Source organism: Podarcis cretensis (genome assembly GCF_951804945.1).
Source record: "Podarcis cretensis genome assembly, chromosome: 6".
Classification (NCBI taxonomy): domain Eukaryota; kingdom Metazoa; phylum Chordata; class Lepidosauria; order Squamata; family Lacertidae; genus Podarcis; species Podarcis cretensis.
In genome coordinates, this window is record NC_137175.1 from 68,332,042 (window position 1) to 68,357,908 (window position 25,867).

The 25,867-nt window shown below is 41.5% G+C and overlaps 1 protein-coding gene and 1 long non-coding RNA gene across 5 annotated transcripts; one reads left to right on the forward strand and one right to left on the reverse strand.

Moving 5' to 3' along the window:
* The first annotated feature begins 198 nt into the window (after positions 1-198).
* DNAJB4 (DnaJ heat shock protein family (Hsp40) member B4) lies at positions 199-17,519 on the forward strand. 4 transcript variants are annotated; one of them, XM_079982065.1, is made up of 5 exons: positions 203-348; positions 980-1,072; positions 8,935-9,211; positions 11,704-12,278; positions 15,139-17,519. In XM_079982065.1, the coding sequence occupies exons 3-5, from the start codon at positions 9,001-9,003 to the stop codon at positions 15,370-15,372; spliced, it is 1,020 nt and encodes a 339-aa protein (XP_079838191.1). In that variant the 5' UTR covers positions 203-348; positions 980-1,072; positions 8,935-9,000; the 3' UTR covers positions 15,373-17,519. The 4 variants fall into 4 exon arrangements, with proteins under 4 accessions (XP_079838190.1, XP_079838191.1, XP_079838192.1 ...); XM_079982064.1 differs by lacking the exon at positions 980-1,072 and having other exon boundaries at positions 199-348; XM_079982066.1 differs by lacking the exons at positions 203-348; positions 980-1,072 and adding an exon at positions 3,002-5,242.
* On the reverse strand, positions 6,655-25,771 carry LOC307219122. Its single transcript, XR_013840307.1, has 3 exons — positions 25,644-25,771; positions 13,323-13,392; positions 6,655-6,722 (listed from the first exon to the last, which is right to left on the reverse strand). It is a non-coding gene; the product is annotated as an uncharacterized lncRNA (long non-coding RNA).
* Between the last annotated feature and the right edge of the window lie 96 nt (positions 25,772-25,867).

The following is a 25,867-nucleotide window of genomic DNA, read 5'->3' on the forward strand; positions in this document are numbered from 1 at the left end:
GATTATCGCGAGATGGGACAAATTACAGGCCGAGATTTGCAAATGTGGAAAGGGGAGGGGTTGCGTGCTCCCTTAGGGGGCGGGAGAGGCTCGCGCGATTTCTATGCGAGCGAGCTGCCGTGGTGACGTTTTAAGCGGGGTGGGCGGCTTTACATCTCGCGATAGGTTATCCCCAAAAGCCCTCCCTCTCGCGCTCTTTTTTTAAAAACCCCTCCCCCGGGCGTTTTGACGTTTCTCCAGAGCCGGCGTGTTTGGACAATAGCGGAGGGGAGGAGGCGGCTCTGAGGGAGTTGCCGTCGCGTTTCTCGAGGAGCGCCGTCGTCGCGGCCTTAGCCTCTGGGCCTGCGAGTGAGTCTGTCAGGGCGGGTGGAGTGAGCGCGACGAGGGCCTGCCTCTCTCAGGGGGCAAGGCGCGTAAAGTAACGGGCTCGGGCCGCCGTTCGCGGTCGCCTTATATATAGCGACAAACCCAAGCAAAATTGGTGGGCCTGCGAAGCGCAGCTAAAGTTTTGATGAACGTTGTTAAAATGAAAGAGAAGCGCACGCCCCTGAAACAAGCATGTAAGGTCCCGGAGAAAACCATGAATGCTGATTTCGTATCTGCCCATAACGTTTATATTAAAGCTTTTCCACCTGCTGTTCCCAAAAAACAAACACGTGTTTTTTTCCTCCAGGCGGTGATGTCTTAAATTTGGATGTGGCGGGGAGGGGAGGGGCAAATGTCTCGTGGGTTTCTGGTACTGATGCATAGGCCTCAGAAACACTCCAGGGACTAGATGCTGTCTATAAGTAATAACATGCCCTAAGGGGCTTGCATCCGATTCCCACCCCCAAATTCTGGGAACAGTAGCCTGTGGGTGCTAGAAACCATAGCTCTGCAAGAGGGTGAGCTGCAGTTCCCAGCATTCTTAAGAGGTGGGGATGTATATGGTGTGTATTTTCCATGCACCATCTAATCTAATCCTTTCTAAATGCATTAGTTACAGCATCTTGGACATTTTGGATCAGTCAAACTCCCTGGGCTGTATCCAACTGGAATCCATACTCCCCCCCCCCTTTGTGCTGGACTGAGGGTAGGGGGACACATGTTTTGGGTGTGGTTTCTGCCTGCACAGTGATGCTGTGAAACTCCACTTTCAGCCTTTCAAATGTGCAGGTGGATTGAAGTGCCACTGGCAGAATCTCAGCAGTGCAGAGCCCACACAAGCTGCCACATAACAGCCAGCCCAATTTTGGCTTGAGCAGCTCCAGGCCAGTGCAGCAATCTGCCTGACTCCCTACCCTGGCTACCAAGTGTGTAGCAGGGCTGCTGGTACAACAGGGTTCCTGCTGCTCTGTAAAGTGCCACCAGGCAGTGAGGTGGGGTCAAGGGTTTAAATTGCTTGCAGAGTCGTAGGGCTCATCCACACTTACCTTTGCTCCACATTTCTAGGCACAGGTCCAGGCTTTCTAGTTCTTTTCTTCTTTTTGCTCCAGTGCTTTCTCCAAAACTTCCTGCTCTTTGCTGCTAAATCAGACCAAACAGCAATCTGCAGAAAACCAATATTGCCATTTACTCCAATTTGGCAGTAAATATCAGGTTTTCCTGGGGAAAGTGGCAGGTGGACCTGTGCCTAGAAAGTATGGAGCAAAAAGTAAGTGTGGATGAGCTCATACTTGGAAGTAAATTTGGTGAATTCAGTAAAGTCTGTTGATTACAAGGGCTCTATTCTGAGTATGACTTAATTGGAGACAATCCTTTATCTTAATCTGTGATCTTAAACTTGCATGTCTAGTTTAGTGTTTTTAGACTGTTCTGTAGAATCTTGAGGTTGATTGGAAACTTAACGATTCCTCAATAAGTTCAGTAATTGTGTACAACCTTTGCTGAAACACAGCTTGTCTGCCGTTGTTGATGTTCCTTTGCAATGTATGACTGCAGGGAAGTGTGACACTGGTTAATAGATGACAACTGTGGGTCCCAAAGATACTGCTATGTGGAAAGTGCTTCTTCAGGATAGAAAAGTTTGAAAACCAAAATCCCGTTGGCATCAAAAACTTTCCAAAAAAGTATATATAGGGTTGGGATATATTATGTGTTAAGCAGGGAGAAATATATCCCAAAGAGCAGGGTCCATAGAAGAAGCGATAACTTGCATGTTAGATTTATATTTTTTGTAAGACATACAGTTACACTGTTTTCCTTTTTATCTGAAAGATTTACGTAGGGTTCACTAGGCAAGATTTAGTGAGTTAAGGGACTTAGCGTTGACACTTTAGCCTTGATATACGGTAAGTTGCACAATTCTCTCTTAATTCCTTGAACATAGTGATTGGTGGAAACAATGATATGGGGGTATTGTGCAGCTTTTTTTGCCTTCAAGCAGTGGAGATAGAGACAGGCTCAATGCGACAGACATCCTCAAAATAATTCATAATGTGTTTTTTCTGGAATCCACTGCTCATCATAACATCTATTTTGAAGCTGTGAGCTTGTGGCGGGGGGCAAGAAATAGGAATGATCATGGGACAGCCAGAGAAGTTTCATTATCAGGAGTACGCCACAAATTGAAATTTGTAAGATAGTCATTGACCTAGGTTCAAATTGCTGCTTGATATGAAAATAACATTGACCCTGGGCCAACCACTACCTCAGCTGTATACCTACAACACATGATTAAGACTAAAGAGCAAGTGGCAAAGAAACTACACTGGACAAAGGGCGAGTTTAATGTAACAAAAACAACTACAGTACTTATTTTCCATAATGTTTCTAAACTGAAAACCTTGGGATGGTAAGATTTCTAGTATTTGTAAAGATTAATATTTGTTTAGTGACCTCTAGTGGGCATAGTCAGATGGTGCTCATATAAAACATCCAAAGAGTTTAAAACAGTTTTTCAAAATGTACTAATAAAGTAGCTTGCAAGCGTTTATCCACAATAAGAAGTTGGTTACATTTCATGTAATTTTCCCTGAAGCATAAACATGCTGGCAGTAACATCAAGAGTTCCATACGTTCTTGATCCTGCTTTACAGCTTAATTTAGAGGAGGAGGAGCACTAGATTGCGCACTAACTCATGAACTGCATGTAATCACATGAAGTTCATTATTTCGTGAAAGTGTTCTTGCCCCCCAACAAAGGGGGCTAGACTCTTGGAGTGGAGAGCTGCTTGGCTTTTTCCCTGCTATAACAACATAATCCATGCTAGGCCTTCGTTTAATATTCCTGCATTCCAAAGGAGGTTTTTTGGGGGGGAAGAATGAGAAGAAAAGCCTTTTGGAAAGAGCAACCATTGAATTATTTATAGTCGGATCTAGACAGGATTTTGTGGTAGCTGAACGGATGTTTCTGAGGCGAATCATCGGCAGTGCTTAAATCATTCTCTACTTTTGTAAATAGATTTAGCCAAGGTAAAAACTTGAGGGAAGCAATATAGTTGTACAATTTGTAAATCTTTTTGAGGATTTGCAGTCGGGTGTGATACAACTTGCAGTACCTTGGCCAAAGGGCTGCTTGCTGGCTGCGTCTAAATGGCTGATTTAATAAGCTGCTGTCAAGTAGAATGGGGGTAGGCTGGGGGTAGGCAACTCACTACTTGTTTGCAAGGGAAAACACATTCTTGAGTTATGAATACAAATACTGAATATGGTAGTTCTGGGTTGTTATGAAATTATTTGTAACATGCCATATTATTTGTAACAGGTTCGAAGAAGGGCCTCTTGTGAGATATGGAGTGGCACAGGAATATTAAAACTCAAAGACTTAAGCAACCACCTTTAGTTGTTTCTGATCTGAATAGACAAATTATGCTCAGAGCTATGTAGCTTTCTCTTTTTGTAGAGCTCCTAATGTGTGACATCATCTGGGAATTTTAGTTCAAAACATTTGTCACTTTTGTCACCCAATTACCTGCCATGGATCTTCCTGCTGGTTAGGTTTAAGGAATCAAATCTAGTCTTTTCTTACTGGATTTCACAGCGCAAGAGAACTGGACTTCTAAGTCTTCTGTAAACTTTAACTTTAGCACTGTGAGTCATACTCCAATGTGTGGGTGGAGAAAAGCCCTTGAGAGTAAGTCTCTGGCATGGATACTTGGAAACACACTCCACCCCCCTGAAATACATTGCATGTCTACAGCTGAAATTTGTGCTGTTCCTTTTTTGGTAAAGTTTTGATAGGAATAATTTTCTTATGCTCTACATGGGATTAAATAGTGGGATAGACACTAAGTCATGTTTTAAAGTACTTCTAGAAAGTAAATGAGAAGAGCTCTAATTATTCACTGGTATATTTTTGAGGATGTTTACCTTTTTCTCAACCCCATTACCCATGACATATTTTAATCTGCTGGACATGCATTGGCTGAATTTTGATGAAATGCTAAACTGGTTCAGTACTTTTAGTATGGCTATAAGGTGGAGTTTTGGAGCTTTCATTCCAGATTAAAGCACAGTTTAGTGTCGCCGCCCCTTAGATACTGGTTAATCTTAACTATGATTAGTTGAAACAAGTCAGCTTCATAAACTACTGTATGAAGCTGGCTTGTTTCAACAAACCATAATTAGGATAACTATGGTTTGCCTGTGTTCAGATGACATGGGTAGCTGGAGGAAAAGTGTGGGAGCCTGAAGGCTGATGAGGCTTGTTCTCATAATGCTAAATGAAGTAGTTTCAAAATGTTGGTTGGCTTCCTTAAAAGTACCTGGCAAAAGATAGGCCAGGAAGAGAAAACTTTCTTAGGAGAAGTATTTTACAGTATGTCAAGCAGGAACCTGGAGAAAATGAGAGAAAATTATTTGCTTTCAGAACAGAACCCTTGCACTCTGATCATGGATTCCATGCAGTTGTTGTGTCATGTTAATTTTCAGCTGCTTAGTGTTCAATATCCTTTGTGTGACATTGAACTGAGTGTCTGAGTAAAATTCTCCACTGATGTACAGTACACAAATAGCATGAGCAACAGCAGAACAGACACTTTTTCTATAAGCTTCAGTGCTCTTCTGTCTTTGCTCTCTATTAAGCCCATCACAAAAGTTGGTTTCTATGTTGGTCTTGCCAAAAACAAAGCCAGTGAAAGAATCTGACTAGAGCTTTTACTTGGCAACTGAAAGACAAGGAGAGGATGTTTACACAAAATATTCCCTGCTCAGTTCCAGAACATGATATCCTGAGTTCCTTTCTCACAAAAATAAACTGAGCAGATCAGGATCAGGATCAGAGGAAACTTCACGTATTGCTGTGTGTAAGGATTGTGGTCAGGTAAGGTCCTGTTTTCCTTTACGAGAGTTATTTACCTTTTAAGTTAGGTGGACAGAACATAGCCCCAGAAACAGCTGTCCAATATGTATCCGTTTCTGCCATAACCTTAAAATTGCCAGACTGTATGTAGGATGACAACAGCCACCATTTGTGCTGTGGAAGCTGCTCATTCCAACTCCTTCCTGCTCTGGTCATGCAGAAAAGTGTATAGGAAGAAGACTCTACTAGGATATGTTAAAGGCAGAAGAATGGGGCAGGATGATAGAACAGAGGGAAGCATGATAGAACAGAGGGAAGCACCCATTAACTTTTATTTACGTAGGTTGGCAAAGTAAGATAATAAGTTTTTTGTAAAATAAGTTCTTGTTGCCTCTCTCTTTGCATACAAAAGCTATTCCTACCAATTCTTTACAGCAAGTTACAGCATGCTATATGATGCCTCACTATATACACCTCACCTTGCTTCCAGTAAAACCACCAGCCTTGGTTTTAAAGGCTAGATGTCCATCTAGACCAGGGACGTCTAACTCCCAATAGACGTCTAACTCCCAATAGACGTCTAACTCCCAATAGACTCACAGTATAAAAAAACTGGCAGTGATCTACCCATTGTCGTTGGATGGACCAAAGTTGTTGAGCTTATTTTAGGAAACCACAGTTCTTCCCCCCTTTTTTGGGGGGGGAGATCACTGAGGGGCCAAATACCTACCAAGAACACCCTGTGATCTATCGGCAGATCATGATCTACCTGTTGGACATGACTGATCTAGACCAAAAGATAACTCAAATTCCATGTTGGAAATAAAAAGGAAAAAAAGGCTTTACAAATAGAAATGTGTTTTTTTTAATTTAGATTGACCTGTTATTTACTTTGAATTGTTCACGCTACTTGAACTGTTTCAGTTAATAGAATAGATCACATCATTTTGAAGCCATGTTGTAGAAAATGGAATAAGCTCTTCCCTAGGTCTTACCTTGCTATTAACAGGAATATATTATTCAAACAAGCTATAAATACACTTTCTGAAGAAAAGACCAGCTGTATTTTCATCTCATTTTATGGTTATATAACGTGTCAGAAACAGCAGCACAAATACCACCTCGCATGTAAAAAAAGAAATATACACATTACTAATTTTAACTGCAAAAATGTTTTTGATGAATATGTGTGTTTTCTATTGGTAAACTGGTTTGACATAGGGACTTGAATCTATAAAAGAAAAAGAAAGCCAAAATGTCATTTAATAAGTCACACACAGTTTCATGCCCACCCCCTTTCCCACATATGCTCGACTTACGGTGGCAGCACTGCTTTTTGTTTTGCTTCACTCACATCTCTGTGGACTAAGTCAAGCAGAATTGTGAAATGGCTTGTGAAATATTTCAGAGTTGGTATGAGGATAAGGACTCACCAACATGTAATGAGAATTGTCCCCTGTTTATTTCCATGAAGAATCTTCTGGTGTGGTGAGAAGTGATACTAGTGAAAGAAGAGGAATGTGTTATTTGGATTGCTTGTGTGTCCAAATTAACTACTAGAGTATGCTGTGTTCCAGAGCAAGTCAAAGGTTTTTGTGCACACATCTATGCCCTTTCCATTCATATCTGACACACAGAGGACACAAGTGTCATTGTTGGCATGCCTGTTTTATTTTTGGTAAAAGGTTTCTAGGCCATCTTTCAGACAAAAGTTTCAAGCTAGCTAACAAAAAAATCAGTTGGCTTTAGTAGGATGATGTGGAGTAGGCAATCTACGAGGTATGAGAACTAAACAATTCAGAGGAAAACTATCTTGAGTTGCTCCTGAAGGCTATAGAAAATGCTGCAACACAAGTGTAATTTTGCTGGTGGTAGCCTATTCTACTTCCTCCCAATGTCTCTTTGGCAGGCTTTCTCCCATCCTCCCCACCCGCTTCAAACATCCATCCATTCCCTTATCTGGACAGCTGTATATGAGAAACTTCATATAATTTCAGCTGTTGCACTTCAGTAGAATTTATCGGGAATGGAATGCTGACTGTCTGTTGGGGTATGCGGAAGAAAACTGGGAGGGAAGAGAAATGCAATGGGGAGTGCTGAACAGGATCACTCTACACTGCATCTCTTCGTTGCATACCTTACATGCATTTCTTCAAATTATAAGAAAGCTGCAAGGGAGATGGGCAAAGGGAGGGATAAATTCCCCCAAGGACACTCCCCAGGCCCTTTGTAATCAGGACTGAATGAGCAAACCGTCTCTTGGCATGGAGCAGCTGTTGAGGGCAGGTTCCAAACTCTCTCTTGGAATTCCGAACATTGGTAGAAAGAAATTCTAGTCTTGAAGTCAATGGCAGTTCTATTATGAGAAATTTAAAGGCAAAAAGATAATGCCTTCATGGATGTTCCAAGGCTCTCCTACCCTGAGACTTGGAAAATGATTGATGGTACTGTGCTATTCACCATGTCGCCTACAATGCGTAGGTTCTGAGAATACACACTGGCTTCAGAGGTATCAGAATCCACCGCTTACTGGAATAAGCAAACAAACATAAACTAGAATGCTTGAATTTCACTCCAGTGTGAAATCAGTGTAACAAACGGATGATTTTAACTGCTTGGGTTAGGCAGTCAAAAAAACCTGGATAGAGAATATGTGGTTGGGTTCTCTCTTAACAGGCGTGCAAACTGGCTCTTTGGGAAAGAGAAGAGTGAAACTATAATACATAATTTAAGTCATGGTCTTTTGTAAGTCATACTTACTGCGATCTACGGTTAACTGAAAAGCAACTATTAGCCCCTATTTACTTTTATATTTTCCCTGAAACAATTGAAATTGGCTCTTGTTGCTTCTGCTGTTTCAGCTACCTGATTGTAATGTCCACCTATATATTGGTGCCACCTGCAACTAAAATGACTGCAAAAAACTGACAGGTTGCTTTTTGTACCCTACTCTGTGCTAGGCTTCCCCCCCCCCCCAACATTTGACATTGAGGAAAGCAAATTCACGCAAAGGCTTAATCTATTTTGTATCTGTCACTCGTGCCTAGAGGGTAGCATGGAAAGTGACTGGTGCTGCGAGGCAATCAATCATTCAGTTGTGTTGCTGCTAGTGATGCACTTGCATTTTGCTTTTATAGGCTGAATGTGAAGAAATCAAAACCAATGTACTGGGAGCAGGAGACATGGCCTGTGCTTTATAAGATCTTTACTTTCCCATAATTTTTGTTGTTAATTGCATGCCATCTCTATCCTGTTAACCAATTCCTCACAACTAAGAAATCAGGGGTGTTGTTGTTTTTTATCTAACAGTTTCGTTTTTCACACTTATTACTTTATCACAGTGTGCAAAATTTGACCAGTGTCTGAAATACATAGGTCCATATACAAAAGGAAAATGGGGGTTAAGGTTTTTCCTCCCCTATCAGCAATTCATTCAGATTCAGAGGGAGAAGGACATTGAATAGTTAACTGCAGAAAGGGAACACTGCAGAGTTTTGGCTGTAGTTAGCTTGGGAAGTGACGTCTTACAGCATTTGCTGTTCTAGAAAGAGCACAGACACGTAGTATAATTGGGAGGGCTCTGGGTGGCAGTGTCTCTACCACTGTGTATATTTATCTGTATGAAACGACCAAGGAGGGGAGAATGTAATAAGCAGTCTGCCCGCTGCTTACTAAAACTGCTGCTCTTGTGACTTCTGTTAACGCTTTTCCAGCAACATCGCAAGCTGAGAAACTGGACGCTGTTATATAGAAGGAAATAAACTTTGTGAAGGTTCAGTATGGGAAAGGATTATTATTCCGTTCTTGGGATCGAAAAGGGAGCATCTGATGAAGACATAAAGAAAGCTTACAGAAAACAAGCCCTTAAATGGCATCCAGATAAGAACAAATCTCCCCACGCAGAAGAAAAATTCAAAGAGATTGCAGAAGCTTATGAGGTGCTGAGTGATCCCCAAAAAAGAGAAATTTATGATCAGTATGGAGAAGAAGGTAAAAGAATTTTATGTACAGTATTTTTAGCTTAAAATAGAAAGCTTTTTTTAAAATGTCAGATGCAGTGAGGCAGTTTTTAAGAAGCAGGTTTGAGCAATTAGATGTAGTAACATAGTTAGAGGATTCAAGTCTTGCTTGAGAGTCTAATACTTCTATGGAATGTTCTAATTTAGGTTATTTTCTATGTGAATCTATTTGATTCATCTGTCAAACATGTTAGTAGATACTGTTTAATTTATGTTACAAAAACTTTGCAATAGTGTGCTGAGTTTGTCTCACTCTTCCAAAGTAGCATAAAATATACGGGTATAGTTTTATTAAAAATGGCCCTTCTCAGCCAGGGTCCAGGTGTCCAGACTCTAGCCAATATTGGCATCTTGCCTGGAAAGGAAAGAATTTGTCTGATGTCATGAAATACTAGGACAAGTTTTCAGCTTAATTGTAAACAGTGCTAAAGTGCCAAGGAAATGAGGCCCAGAAGCAGTGTGTTTAGCTTAAAACGATTATGTTAAAATAATTTAGTTTAGATGGATTCTTAGAACTTTTGGAACTGGGTTGCTACCTTTATGGTTCAAAGTTTTGTTCAAATGCTGACCTAAGCTGGCTTCATTACAATAACATACTCCCTCAATGAAACAAGACTTTTCACTTTATGATGGTCTATTGAAAACATGTGAACACTTAATTGATGAGCTCTTGATGATGATTGCTCTGAGAAGTTTGAATTCATCACAAATCTACACATTTCTATAAATGCTGGTTCTATTTGAAGTTTTATAACTGCAGCTCCAGGATCACTGTTTCTCTTGTAGTCATTGGACTTCCGTGAGGCCTTGAAACAAAAGGGTTCCTTATTCTTAGTCAAGGATCAGCATTCTTTAGGCATTCACATGTTCTTTAGTCTCCTTTTCATTCCTACCTTCTTTTCCTAATTATACCAGTGTGTGTGTGTGTGTGCTTCTTTCCCAGCCAATATCAGCATGGATTTTCTACTTGTCGTGTGAGAAATTAAAATGAAAGGAATAGAAGCAGCTGTCACCAAACATAAAATCATGCCTAATATTTATTTCTGTGTTACACATTAGATCTTTAATGAGTTTATAAAGCTTGAAATCTTGGTGAATGCAGCAGCTTTACTGCTGCCCAGGACATGGGCAGACTGTGGGTCCAGAGCCACTTTTTATAGCCATGGGACCCGGTGTCCTTTCAGCAAAACCTATCCATTATCTATTCTAGGAAGTGTCATTCCGCTAAGCACATGGTATGGTTTGTCAGCCCGCTTGGCATTAGTACTACATCTGTATAAGATCATCATGCTCATCATAGCTAAGAGACTAGGTTTAGCCTGAAAAGCCATTTTAGCAACCTATTTTTATTTACTGAATATTTTCTCAGCTTGGAGAAAAGACTTGATTTTTGTTTTCATGGTTCTAAGTCAACGCAAATAAGTTTTTTGAAAGTAGAGTTTTAAAACCTTTCTAGAGATTTGTATTCTTGCATTTCTAAATCCCATCCCTATGTAAATTTGATTAAAATCCATGACAGCACAATTTCTCTCCTAACTTTGGGTACTACATCCCCAACTTGCAAACATCCATGTTCTTTTCTATTCATTCATTCTCTCTCTCTCTCTCTCTCTCTCTCACACACACACACACACACACACACACACACACTACCAAGCAGCAGATGGCATTTAGAACCAAAGACTATAGAGTTATGGCCCACAGCCTTCTCATGCAGAGTCTGCTTAGGTGTTTTGAAGATAGACTAGAAAGCTAAGAAACTGTTTAAATTTAGGATGGCTGCGTAGGTGTAATTAATCACAGAGTGTAGGTGGGTGCCATAACGTTGGAAGAAATGGCAGGCTTGAAATAGCTGAGGTAACTGTCAGCATGAGTGTGATAGCATAACTTCATAAGATCTCTTTATAAATATCACTTTGCGTAGCTTGCAGTACTTTAGCATTTTCTAATTTCTTGGGCTGTAGTCTATTCAAAACTTAGAAGTAGGTCCAATTAAACTCAGCTGGGCTTCCAAATAAATGCATGTAAAATTGGGCTGTGTTATATTTGATGTGTGGCCCAATCCAGTGGTTGCTTCCTCAAAGTAGACCCTACTGAATACTCTAAAGTAAGTCCCATCATTAAATGTGTACATGTGTACATAGTTGGAGATTGTGCCTTACATTTCTAAACCAGAATAATAATAATAATTTTATTATTGTACCCCACCCATCTGACTGGGCTGCCCCAGCCACTCTGGGTGGCTTCCAACATGTATGAAAACATAATAAAACATTACACATTAAAAGGCTTGCCTATAATGGGCTACCTTTCAATATTTTCTAAGGGTTATATAGTTACTCATCTCCTTGACAACTGATGGGAGGGTGTTCCACAGGGTGGGTGCCACTACAGAGAAGGCCCTCTGCCTGGTTCCCTGTATTTAAGTTTAGCATTGTTAAACTTATTTGTTCCCTTTTGTAGGACTGAAAGGAGGAGCTGGAGGGCCAGATGGGCAAGGTGGTACTTTCCGGTACTCCTTTCATGGAGACCCACATGCCACATTTGCAGCATTTTTTGGTGGTGCAAATCCTTTTGAGATCTTCTTTGGAAGAAGGATGCCTGGTGGCAGAGACACTGAAGACATGGAAGTGGATGGAGATCCATTTGGTTCCTTTACTTCTTTCAATATGAATGGATTCCCAAGGGAAAGAAATACTGTTGGTAGCCAACCCCGTCGTAAGCAAGATCCCCCTATTGTTCATGAACTCAAGGTATCACTGGAAGAGATTTACCATGGATGCACAAAAAGAATGAGAATTTCCCGAAAACGGCTCAACCCAGATGGTAGAAGTGTCAGAACGGAGGATAAAATCCTCACTATTGATATCAAGAGAGGATGGAAAGAGGGCACCAAAATTACATTCCCCAAAGAAGGCGATGAAACACCTAGCACCATACCAGCTGATATTGTGTTTGTTATTAAAGATAAAATACATCCTCACTTCAAGAGGGATGGTTCAAATATTGTCTATCCTGTCAAGATCACCTTACGAGAGGTAAGTACCTTAGAATCATAGAATCATAGAGTTGGAAGAGACCACAAGGGCCATCGAGTCCAACCCCCTGCCAAGCAGGAAACACCATCAGAGCACTCCTGACATATGGTTGTCAAGCCTCTGCTTTAAGACCTCCAAAGAAGGAGACTCCACCACACTCCTTGTTATGCTTTGGAATGGTATTGTTGAAACTTTATGCCATCTGTGCTTCAAACTTGTTCACATTGTTTTACAGTCAAAGCTGAGTCGAACTTGATAATAGCCCATAGATCAGGCTTCCTAAAACTTGGCCCGCCAGGTGTTTTTGGCCTACAACTCCCATGATCCCTAGCTAGTAGGACCAGTGGTCAGGGATGATGGGAATTATAGTCTCATAACATCTGGAGGGCCGAGTTTGAGGAAGCCTGCCATAGATGATGTTGTTTGATAAATATGCAGACACCCAGATAATGGGCGTGATTCACCTAACGAGTCCTGTCAGCGCAAGCCCTGCAGAAGAATTGCCACTTGCACAATGGGGCTTTCCCCTCTCCTCACCCCAGCGCCCCCTCCAACCAGCATGCCCCAAAATTGACTCTGGGGGAGTGTTGGGAGAACTCCCAGAGCAGCACCCAGGCAGGAGGAGAGGGGGATAGTTCCATCTGGCAAGCTGCAGTGCTTGCATTGATGGCACTTCCACCATGGTGTAACACTGGATTCCATCCACTGTGTTGAATAGTTCAGCACCATTTAGAAGAAGGATGACTGCTATTCTTTGACTTTAGCATGTCATAACAGAGTGTGGGATAAAATATCCAAAGCTAACACTGTACTTCATAATTCTGGTTGCTGCTTGTGCCGTCTCTTGCTTTCCCCTCATTGTCATTTTCTGTTCTATTCTGGGTTGAATCCAATGCTAGTCCAACTTGGAGTAGACCCAGTGAAGTTAATGGATCTGGCTAACTCAGGTTCATTTACTTCAATGGATCTAATCTGAGTAGGACCAGTATTGGGCACAACTTTCTGCCTGCAACAAAAGTTAGTCATGTACTCAGTTGAGCCTACCTTTTAACTGGCTGGGATGTTTTCTGATTCTATTCAGTGGCTCTTTGCAGTATGAGGATGTGGCATCGCTCTGCAGCATGATAGAAAATGTGTTGGTCTAAAAGGTTATTGGAACACAAATGCAGAAACCCAAAACAGACTCATGAGCAAAACTCCCACCAGAATGCCTCGGGGGGTGGGGGTGGGGGAAGCACCCACCTACACTCTAATAAAGTTGCAGATTTTTAAAACAGCAGAGAAATCAGTGCTGTGTGGACAACAAGATCTGCTTTGCTTCTAATTTTGTAGCAATTGAGTAGTTGGATACAAAATGGTGCAGTTATGCAAACCAACACTTGGCCAATCTAAGCAACAGTAAACTTAGCTGAGATGGCATGGGTTTAATTTTAAACCAATGCTTTTATATAAATGGGTGTTAAATTGATGTATATGTACATTATGTTGCAGTTAGAACTAAACAAGCAAAATGAAATAGAACAAAACTAAACTAAATAGCGCTATGAGCTATGCCTTATAATAATATTACAGATACCGTGTAAATACCTCTCTATAGTGCATCTAAGCAACTAATATTTTGCTAATCTTATTTTGAATACAGCTTAGGCCAGGCTTTGGTTTTTTTTGTTTCAAGTACAATTAGTTAGAGAGTCTGGCATTCCTAATAGGTTGGCTGACAGTGGTTTACTGGGATTCTTACATAAACATTGAATTCTGTGCATGTAGGACTCCTTCATTTTTGTCCATGGGTTGCAAAACGAGTGTAGTGCACTTATGCTTTGCATGAATAGATCAGGGATAGGCAACATGATGCCCTCTGTATTTGGAACTAAAACTCCCACCCACCCCACCCACCGTAACCACTGATAACAAATAAAGCAAGTTGTAGACAGCATTATCTGAAGGGTACCATTGTTACCTACATCTGGCATGGATGGTTCCTACCTCAAGGAGAAGATGGATGGTGTCCAGTAGTGACCAGTGGGGCTGCATTGCTAACCTGACTTGCCAACACCATGAAGTCACTGCTGGTTAGCAAGAGGAGGAGTGGCAAAGCAGCAGGCAGCTTGGTATGGGTGCAGCCAATCTGATGCCTTTGCACTACACAGAGGTCCCCATTGCCTTGCCCCTCTCTCTCTTGGTAATGGGCAGCAATGCATGACCTTGGGAAACTAGGTCAGCAAAGCAGCTCCACCGGCCACTGCCCTGCCAGCCACTACTGGTAGTGCTTATATGCACAAGAAGCTCCATGTAAAACAGGGGTGGAGAGCCTGTAACCCTCCAGATGTTGTAGGATGCCAACTCCCATAAACCTGAGCCAGCAATGTCATTGGTCATACGGGAGTGGTCACAGGTTAGCCACTTCTGCTCTATGTAGTGGGAACTGTTCAGCTATGTTTGCTTATTGTTTTCCATTTACAAAACCATTTATAGTTATGAACTGCATACATAGGATTGTGCTGTAAGAATTTGGGCTACACAGTAATTATTTGTATAAGATTCAATCTCTGCTTCTGAAAATTATACCCTAGGCTTTTCATCTTTGTTGGAAGCCGCCCAGAGTGGCTGGGGAGACCCAGCCAGATGGGCGGGGTACAAATAATAAATTATTATTATTATTATTATTACTTGAAAACATGTTTACTTGTAGTGTTTCTAGCATTACCAATACACCCAACATAGAGTAACAATATAGGATGTATAATACTGTAACTGTATTTCTAAGTTATATTTCATAGATACTTATCTTTCTTTAAGTGCTTTACAAAAAACAAATGTCCTGCTGCTTCTGATTTGGCTTTTAAAACTTATTTTTTAGGCTTTGTGTGGCACCTCAATCAATGTACCAACAATAGAAGGTCGAACCATACCTATGACAGTAAATGAAGTTGTAAAACCTGGAATGAGAAGAAGAATTATAGGATATGGCTTGCCATTTCCCAAAAATCCTGACCAACGAGGTGACTTGATTATAGAATTTGAAGTAACCTTTCCAGACAGTATAGCGCCAGCATCAAAAGAAGTACTCAGGAGAAATCTCCCTGTTTCATAAAACAACATACTTTTTTGAACTTGTTCCAAAAGGACGCTGAAAATTGAAGAGTTGAGGTTTATGCTGTAAAAGTGCAATCTATAACTGTGGAACTTAACTTTTTTTGTGTGTGGATTGGGGAGAGAGTTATGCAGTGCTGCATGAGAATAGGAGGCAAAAGTACAAAATACTTGCAATCAAGTATGAAGCTAAAACCATTTGCTGTGTATTGGATTTTCCTTTTCAAAAAGTTTTATCCAGTATTTGCTTATAAGTAAGATGTATTTTTGTGTGTGTGAGGGGGGCACTTCTGTGCATATCTCATATGCACAGAATCATGAAGTGCTTGAGTTTTAAAGCACTTTATTTCAGATATTTCTTTATCATCTATGTGAGATTATTATATTGCAGGATCAGAAATCGGAATTCGTAGTATGATCTATGTAACGTTTGCAATATTTATGTTGTGTACATGCCAATTCGCTATGTTTACATTGCACACAGCAGAAGGCAGGAAATCTCACTTGAAATGTTCATGAGCCCGAAGGGTAAGTTTTTTTTCTGCATTGTTGTATGTTTTTGGATTCCTTTCCTCAGTATTCTACAGATGCTCACCTAACAGAAAATTATATGTGCCATTCCACAGTCATACATATATGTACCATGTCATGAACATGCTCCAAACCAGAACACACAGTGGGTGACTCAGTAGTTGCCAAGTATTCAGGGTCTTACCCCTACCCTACATTTACGCAGCCTCCACTCCTATCCAGCCCAGGCCAAGAGACTCCCAGACTTCACCTGACGTTCCTAAGATTCCAAGGGAACAAGGGTCAAAACAATACCCTCTGCTGTCTGAACTTATTCTAAAAACACAGTACCTGGTAGGGAACTAAGCAGTCAAGTATTGGATTTAGTACCAAGGCATTACCTAAATAAAGCTCGCGCACACACACAAAATTCCAAAAGGAGGTACATTTATTTGATAAAAGAAAACATTATGAGAACAAATATATTTGGGCAATTATGTCAGATCAAGCAAACTGCTAAACCAGCCAGTTCTGCACACATCAATAAAATCATTGGCTTCACAGGGACAAAAGCATACAACACAGAGCACGGTAATCCAAATATGATCCGAAGGTGGGATGTTCCCTACCAAAAGTAAGGGTCTGCTTTCTTCTAAAAGACATAGCAACCTAGGTAAATCTTGTTAACCTGTAAAAAGGCCTCAAGACCCCCCAACTTTCTGGCACTTTAGGCTACATGCTTTCCCACCAAACCCAGCTCAAGCAACCATTCCAGTCAACAAGCTCACAGCTGATTTACCACATTTTCATATGGAAAAAATGTGACAGCAGTTGCTTTAATGTCCATTAAAACATATGTCCAAATTGTGGAGCCTGCCTGCTGAGAGAGCAGGTCTATATAGAAGGGTTATCTGAACAAGGGAATGGACCTATTTAAAGCACACTAACTTCACAGTCTTTCACAGTTTAAGCCCCTTGAAACTTCTGTGGTCAGTAAATTAGTAGTACTTGGTCCCACTTAAGAAGTTGTAAGCTTGTTCTGAATTATCTAAACGAAGGGAAGAAAATGCCCTCAATTACAGTTTTCTAAAAGAAAAGAAAAAGAATCTATAGGGCTGGTACCCTTGGATGGCAAAAATTAACAAGTAAACATCCTTTTAGCATTTGTCTCTAAACTTGCTGCAATATGTTAACACCTGAAAGTCATATTCTTTAAAGAAAATAAATGATTTTATGTACATACAAATGTGCTAGGTAGCTGCACTGTTAACCAACAGGGTAATTAACAATTTTGTATGCTTTTATGTAGAAAATTAATTATGACACCCATTCCTTAAGCAGTATCCATCTATAATGCAGAATAGTTATAATGGGGGGGGGGGAACCATTCTAGAAACTACCCATTTGAATGAATTGGCAACATTTAATAAGATTTTATACATGGGATATAAAGAAATATGTGCATTCTGAAAGTAGAAGGATCCAGAACTTGCACTTGTGACACTAGCACTCATGACACTAAAAGTGAGAAAGTAGAAAATGGCTGCTTCATCCTTATGCATATTGTTTATGCATTTACATATCATTCATGATCTGTATTGCATTTATATGTTTTTTAATTAAATATATTGTTTCTAACTTGTGTTTTCTATTTTTGTTCTTTCAACTGAGTTGGGTGCGTGAGAGCAAATGAATGTAATTATAATTTATCTATGACTTTATTGAATTTATATCCTGCTCTTGCTTCCTAGGGTAGCAGACAACAAGGGATAAATTATCTTAAAAACAATTCCAATATAGATGCAGACTGGGAAGGAAATCAACTTAAATGACTTTTTGAAAAAGGAATGTGTTTCTTATGTGCCAAAACCCAACAAGGATGACATCTGGTTAATACTTAAAGGGATGGAATTCAGAAGGGTAGATGCCACAATGATAAAGGCCCGATTCCTGTTGTGTGGAACAGAGCTCCTGTTTGATGGTATCTGCAGGAGGCCCTCACCTGCTAAGCACAGTGTGTACAAGGGATGAGATGGCCTTTCAGGTATCCTGGTCCCAAGCTGTGTAGGGCTTTATACAGCAAAACCCAGCACCTTGTACTTAGACCAGAGCTTAATTGGCAGCTACTACAATTCTTTCAACAGTGGAGTAACGTTTTAGCAATACCTTGCTCCAGTGTGCAGCCAATCTGCCACCTTTTGCAACAGCTGCACCTTCTGGGCTAACCTCAAGGGCAGCCCCATATCAAGCACATTGCAGTAATCATCCCAGGAGATTACCAGCACACAGACCACGGTGGTCAGGCTACTGCAGTCCAGGAACAGCAGGAGCTGTCTTACTAGCCAAAGCTGGTGAAAGGTACCCCTAGCCACAAGGCCAGCTAGGTCTCTAAGCATCCAAGATGGATCCATAAACACCCCCAGACTATGAACCTCCTTCAGGGGAAGTACAACCCCATCAAAAGCAGGCAATCACCCAGTTATCTAGACCCAGAAACCGCTTACTCACAGGACCTCCATTTTGTCAGGATTCAGGGTCGGTTGGTCTTCAGCCAGCTCACTAGAGTCCAGGCACTGGTCCAGGGCTCTCAGGTGGGTATCATTGCCATTCTAAGAGAACAAGGTGAGCTCCAGCACCTCTTTTTATAGAAAAATAGCACTGCCTGTAGTACAACTGCCAGGGACCTGGAAGAATAACCTACCGTATTTTTCGTCCCATAGGACGCGCCGTCCCATAGGATGCACCTAGTTTTTTTGGGGGAAAATAAAGGAAATTTTTTCCCCTTTATTTCCCCCCCAAAAGCAGGTCGGGGAAACTGAACCAGGTCGAGGAACGGCGCTGCGCCTCCCTGCTGTCCCCCGAGCTTGTGGGGCTGGCCGATGTCTGCCTCAGACGGCTGGCTGCTATCCGCAGCGTGGGGAGCCCTGCGGGGAACTCCTGCAGGGCTCCCCATGCTGCGGATGTCTGTCCAGCGCGCGGGGCGCTCTGCTTCAAGGGCGGCAGGCTGCTATCTGCAGCGTGGGGAGCCCTGCGGAGAACTCCCGCAGGGCTGCCTAGGCTGCGGATGTGTTCCCGAAGCACCGGGTGCTCTGCTTTCAGCGCGCCCGACGCTCCGGGAAGCAGGCTGCTATCCGCAGCCTAGACAGCCCTGTGAGAACTCCTGCAGGGCTGCCTAGGCTGCGGATGTCTTCCTGAAGCCTGGAGAGCGAGAGGGGTCGGTGCACACCGACCCCTCTCACTCTCCAAGCTTCAGCGAAAGCCTGCATTCGCCCCATAGGACGCACCCAGATTTCCCCTTCATTTTTGGAGGGGAAAAAGTGCATCCTATAGGGCGAAAAATACGGTAATGCTATTATCTGAAAGCAGCTTTGAAAATGGGATCCGAACCACTGTAAAACAGTGCCTCTAATAGCCATCTCACATAGTCAGCTCAGAAAGATACCAAGGTCAATGGTGTCAAAAGCCGCTGAAAGATCAAGTAAGAATAGGCTTTTGATACATTGACCATGGTATCTTAAGCCAACTTTGAAAGATAGGTTATAGGGTTGTACTCCCCTGTCCTTTTCCTGATAAAGATCCATCGGGGAAGCCAAAGCTGATTGAGTCCCATAACCAGTCCTGCACCCAGACTGAAATGGGTCAAGATAATCTGTTTCATCCAAAAGTACTTACAATTGGTGCACAACAACTCTCTGAATCATCTTTTCTAAGAAGAGGATGGACAGCATGCAACTGGGTGTGAGTTGTCAAAAACCAATGGCTATTTAAGAGTTTGTTTAGTAATAAACTATAGCTGCAATATTAGGACTGCAATCTTATGTACACTTGAGAGTAAATACGCTTTTCAACATTCAGTAGTAACCCCCTCCCCTTTTTATATGTTAAAGTTTAACTATAAAATAGCTCAGAATCCAAGAGAAAAGTAGATATAAGTAATAGTACAATCTCTATAACACATGAAGACTAGTGTGCATTCAAGGTTTAATCCTAGGTAAGATGATCCTTTAGATATGTGGAATGCTGGTTGTTTAAGGGCTGTAAATGTCAAAAAAGAATACTAATAGGCAGCTGAGTCAGAATCAGAGTTACATGCTTTGTGTGGTCTGCTCCTGTCAGAATAAGCTGCAGCAGTAGCTTCCAAACAATCTTCAAGGGCAGCCCAATGCAGATCACATTACAGTATCCAAAATGAGATGTTACTAAAGAATGGCTAAAATTCTGATATGAGAGAAAGGGATAGAACTTGCTTGCCAGCTTAAAGTGGCAAAAGGTGTACTCCTTGCCACAGCTGTCACCCGAGAAGCACCAAATCAGAGTTGAGAGTCACTCTCTGAATAAGAAGTCGCTTTTTGAGTGGGAATTCAATTTCTGGAAGAACAGGGAAATTCAGTCTCCCTTAATTGCTGCTCTCTGTCTTATCCGGATTCAGGGAATATTGCTGTTTTTTATTTGATATAAACAGATGTCAACAGCATATAATGCTGCTGTCTGCACTTATGTAATACATCCCTTTGGTAAATGTACAATAATGTTAAATATAATGTTAAAATGCAGAGAGGCTAAGATAGAACCGTCTGGAATCAAACAGGAAGGAAGGAACAGGGCCACTGCAAATCGGTTTATCCACTGTTGGTTTTCGAAATTCAAACACTCAGCAGAAATTGAACTTACTGAATCCCTGCTGGAGGAGCACACTTTTGCCCTGGATATAATCACAATGAGGCTATAAGTTTAGCAAAATAAAAAAGCTATGTTTATTATAAGAAATGCATGATAGGAAAGATCCCAGTTCTATTTGACTCTGGTAGAGATGCCTTGAGCCATGCTTGCTTTTGCAACTCGGCAGGAGAGATGCAGAAAATATTTCCTTGCGGAAGGTAAGGATGAAGAAGGAAGTAGGAAATTTGTTAAATTTGGTTAAAAAGTGTGACACTTTAACAACTTCATGGTGAGTACTGGTACCTATTTTTCTAGAAAAGAAGCACTGCTTAAGAGTATCATTTTAGCACCCAAGGGAAGGACAACACAGGTTAAATCAGAAAGGACCAGCTAGGAAACTTGGAGGTTCCTATTTCTATGTACTCTTTCCCACGCAGACACATTAGCCTCCAGTGCAAGCTGAGTTGCATCTCAATACTTCCTACATTCCCAATTGTCTTAGCTGGTAAAAGTGTGTCAGATGCTTCTGAGTTTATAAGTTAATTAAGAAGAGCAAGCAGGTTCGCATTCTCTTACAGGAAGAGGCACAGACAGTTCATTAGGGTAACTAATTGAAGAATATTTTACATTCTGACTGGTATGGATCTAGAAAACCTGATCCAAGAGTTTCTCGGAACTATGTAGGTCTCAGCATTCCAGGGGCAAGGGATTGGCTGAGCTGAGAGAAAGTGAAGGCAGAAAAAGATCTCTTTTCCTCCCAGTCATAATGACATAGCTGTCACCACTATTGCAGCCCCCACAGCTGCGTACGAAGGAGTTGGAGGGCTCACTTGTGAGGTGCTGACAGTAGAAATCTCAGAGAGAAATATGCATATATTTCTACAAGCTTTCTGCAATGTTGCTCATAACTATTATCCCCAATCTGAATCGAGGCTTGGATGTTTACTCATCACATAGACCAACAGCTGCTGGATGCTTTCCAAACTTTTCATGTTGGTGACAGACTTTTTAAACATGCATTATTTTGTGATACAGCAATTCAGTTTTACCAGAAAACCAGAGGTTCAACTAACTCCTTTCCAGTCCCAGGAGGAGCGTGAAGAGCTTTCGCATGACATTGTAGCAGATACGCTAACATGTGACGACACACATTTGGGAAAGCTCTGCTGTAGACTTTCCAGGCATAGATAGCCAGGAAACAAGATACCATTGTGTCTAACTATTCCCCATCACCTGCACATAGCAGCCAGTGTGTTGGATTAGGGGGCTGTGTTTGTAGGGAAATGTGTAACGTCATGACAGTGTCTCATGCATTTGTTTTATTGGATGTTAGCTAGGGAAATGCGTGGGTCGGCAACGCTCATTTATTTAGCTAGGTCTTTAATTAATGTTTACTTGGGTCTTTAAAGCTGCCAGCATAGTAGCTTGGACAGGGCTCAACCAGGGGATGCTGTCTGTGAAAGTCTGAGGAACCTTCAGTACCCATCAGTTGTCTCTCAAGGGAATAATATTTCTTTCTTTCTCCTACCACAAAGAGTTTTTCCTGTCCATTACGTGGTGACAAAGCTGGGTTCCTTACTCAATTAGCCTTTAATTAAGCTTAGTACCAACTAACTGAAACAATTGCATATTCCTTCCTTCCCTCCCCCTTTTTTTTTTGTTTTCCCTCCATCAAACATTAGAATGTAAGCTCAATGGGGCAGGGAGTGGGGCTCTTGCACTCTGTATAACAATATGCACAGTGATTGTTTCACGCAGATAAATCACTGTCTCACACAATGAACTGTAAATCTGGGCCTGATTAATTGTTTGCAGAGTTTATGTAAATATTAAAGTGGGAGAATGCAAAATACTGAAATTTGTAAAGTAGTCCTGTTGACCTCTAGTATCATTTATAGCAATGTCCTGAACAGTCAGTGTAAATAATTTATATAAATGAAGTTTGGCAAGAATCCTTGTCTCCATAATCTTATATACTTAATAGCATTTTCTATTGCGATCATCTTGATCAATATTTATTAGTCACCATGATGTGGTTTAAAAGTGTGTTTCATTTTATTGCTTCTAAATGAAAACCTAGGAGAGAGCAGACCACAAGTCTAAAGTTCTTCCATTTCAAAATGTAGGTGCATGCTTTTTTTGAGCACTTCACTTCCTTTTTAAAATGACCTAATACATTTTCTTTAAATAGTTTTACATTAAGAGAGATATTACAGTTAGTGTATATTATACACATTGTATATTATATGAAATCAAGTTACAACCTGGCTATTGCCTGGATTGATTTACCTGTTTCTCTGTTTACCTTGACCTCAGCCATTAGGTGAGTTGCTGTGATCTGTTCATATAATTTCACTACAGTACTGTTTGCCAACTTTCTAGTCCATTATTCCATTATTTTGCATACAATCCTTCAGGATGTTTGTGTATGAAGGATGGGTGCATGGTGGAAGTAGGTCTGAAGGAAAGGGAAAAATAACAAACCTGTAACAGAACTGTAAGACAAGAAGCGGTGTGTGTGGTTAATTGCGAAACGGGTGCCAGAGGCAAGGAGTCTAAGAGATGGGAGTCAAGAAGATCTAGATGCAGAGTTTTGGGCTGAAAGCGGGAATATATTAGTACAACCTAACTGGCCACTACTGTGGTCCACTCCTATGCAGAATTTGTTTGAAATAAACCCTACTGATATCCGTAGACAGGATGTAAGCTTCATGCTCAACCCTATGCATGTTTTACTTGGAAGTTCCAAGTGGAATGGTTGTGCAGTGGCAATTTGAGACTCTGGACTTAAATCACCTTATGATTCCTTGAGACACACACAATTTAATTGCAATTTAAGTGTTCTCTTATTTCTAATTGTGAAAAGCCAACCACCCTGCTGGCTCTGGAGGCCTACCTCCCCATTCTCCTGAGTGGGGTTTTGACCTTCAACTGCAGATTGACATCCTACGCCCTTTTAAAATGTGCCTCTTTTGGGTGGGGGCGGGGATGTGTTATTGGATTGTTGCTTTTATTTTGATTATATATATTGTGGTTTTTATGTTGATCTTTTCTGTGAACTGCCCTGAGACCTCTGGGTATATGGCAGTATATAAATTCAATAAATAATAATAATAATAATAATAATAATAATAATAATAATAAAAAAAACAACTGTGCTGATGGCACCCCTGAAGTGGCCTCTAGTCCACAAAGGAATATGCAACACCAATCCTTCTTGTCTTTATACTACCAGGGATTGTGTTGTTCTGTTTCGTTTCATTGCTGAAATTTATTTATGAATGACAACTTGTCTGCTGCCTCATAACATATCCTGCCCGTCAGTAAACTTTTGCCCACGTTGGGTGAAAAATTCCTGCATTGCAAGGGGTCAGACAAGATGATCATGGTCATAGGAGCCAAGTCCTAGGTAAAGGTAAAGGGACCCCTGACCGTTAGGTCCAGTCACGGACGACTCGGGTTGTGGCACTCATCTCTCTTTACTGGCTGAGGGAGTCGGCGTTTGTCCACAGACAGTTTCTGGGTCATGTGGCTAGCATGACTAAGCCGCTTCTGGCGAACCAGAGCAGCGCATGGAAATGCTGTTTATCTTCCTACCGGAGCAGTACCTATTTATCTACTTGCACGTTGACATGCTTTCAAACTGCTAGGTGGGCAGGAGCTGGGACTGAGCAATGGGAGCTCATCCCGTCACAGGGATTCAAACTGCCGACCTTCCAGTCGGCAAGCCCTAGGCTCTGTGGTTTAGACCACAGTGCCACCTGTGTCCCTCCAAGTCCTAGGGGACCACCCCAAATAAAATATTTGAGGCGGCTGGGCCCCCTCAAAGTTGACAGGCATTGCCGTTCAAATGAAGTGCAAGTGCTGTGTCATGTGATCAATTATGGGTGCGGTGCTTACCTGGGTTCCCCCGAATATTTTAATCAAGTTGGCAACCCATGGTCCTTTCCACCTCTACAATTCAGGTTACCTGGGCGGGTGCTGCCATCCGAAGCACAAACTGCAGAGAAGTGAGCAAAAATGTATAAATCTAAATTAAATGCTGGAAATGTAAAGAGAAAGAAGGTTCTTTTTATCATATGTGGTGGTCTTGTAGTAAAGTTAGGGCTTACTGGGAAATGAGATATAATGAAATTAAAAGAATGTTTAAAAGAATGTTTGTAAAAAAAACAGAAGCATTTTTTGGGGGAATTATAGGAACAGAATTAAAGGGATGTGGGTGGCGCTGTGGACTAAACCACTGAGCCTAGGGCTTGCCGATTGGAAGGTTGGCAGTTCGAATCCCTGCAACGGGGTGAGCTCCCGAGCTCCTGTCAACCCTAGCAGTTTGAAAGCACGTCAAAGTGCAAGTAGATAAATGAGGAAAAGTGAGCAAAAAAATAATATAAATAAGATAAAATCTAATCGCAAAATCATATGTGGTGGGATTGCAAGATTATATAAAAAAATTTGGAAATGATAGCGGCTTAGTGATGCTGGCCACATGACCTGGAAAAACTGCCTGTGGATAAACATCGGCCAGTAAAGCGAGATGAGCACCGCAACCCCAGAGTCGTTCACGACTGGATTTAACTGTCAGGGGTCCTTTACCTTTTTTTATAGGGACAGAACTACCTAACCTGTATAGAAACTTATTCATGTATGTAACTACAGCGGCAAGAATGTTACTTGCCCCAAAATGGAAATAAGCAGAAGTCCCAGCAAAGGAAGAATGGATACAAAAACTTATGGAATATGCAGAAATGGCAAAACTTGCCGGAAGAGTAAGAAATCAAGATAACAAACTTTTTTAAAAATAAAAGAATGGAAATGGTTTATTGAATATTTACAGATAAATTGCAACAGAACATTGGCAGGATTACTGTGATAACCTGCAGTTTCGTAAGAATATATATTTAAAGAAGACGAATAAATGAGCAAATTAAGTTAATTTGGCTATGCAGAAGATATTAAAAACAAATTTAAGGAACGGCAGGAAGAGGGGGGGAAGGAAGTCAAGTTTTGAAACGTCAAAAGGACTGTAAAATCAGTGAAATGTATAAACTGAAAAGTATAACGAAATAAAGAAATAAAAGAGAGAAGTGAGCTGCTCCCGGAGCTTACCCTGCTTGACTTCGGATGGTTTAGGGTTGCAGTGCTTTGGTGAGGACTGCAGCCTTAAAGGGGCAGGTACTCTTGTGTGCTCAGCGTCCGTCCATCCATCGCTGGCGCGGCTCTAAAGCCAGGGTAGCGGGGGGGGGGGGGAAGGTCCGGTGCTGCGGAAGCGCGCGCAGGACGCGCGCGGTTGCTCGCCGCTGCCCATTGGCTGCCGGGTGCCATCAACTGCC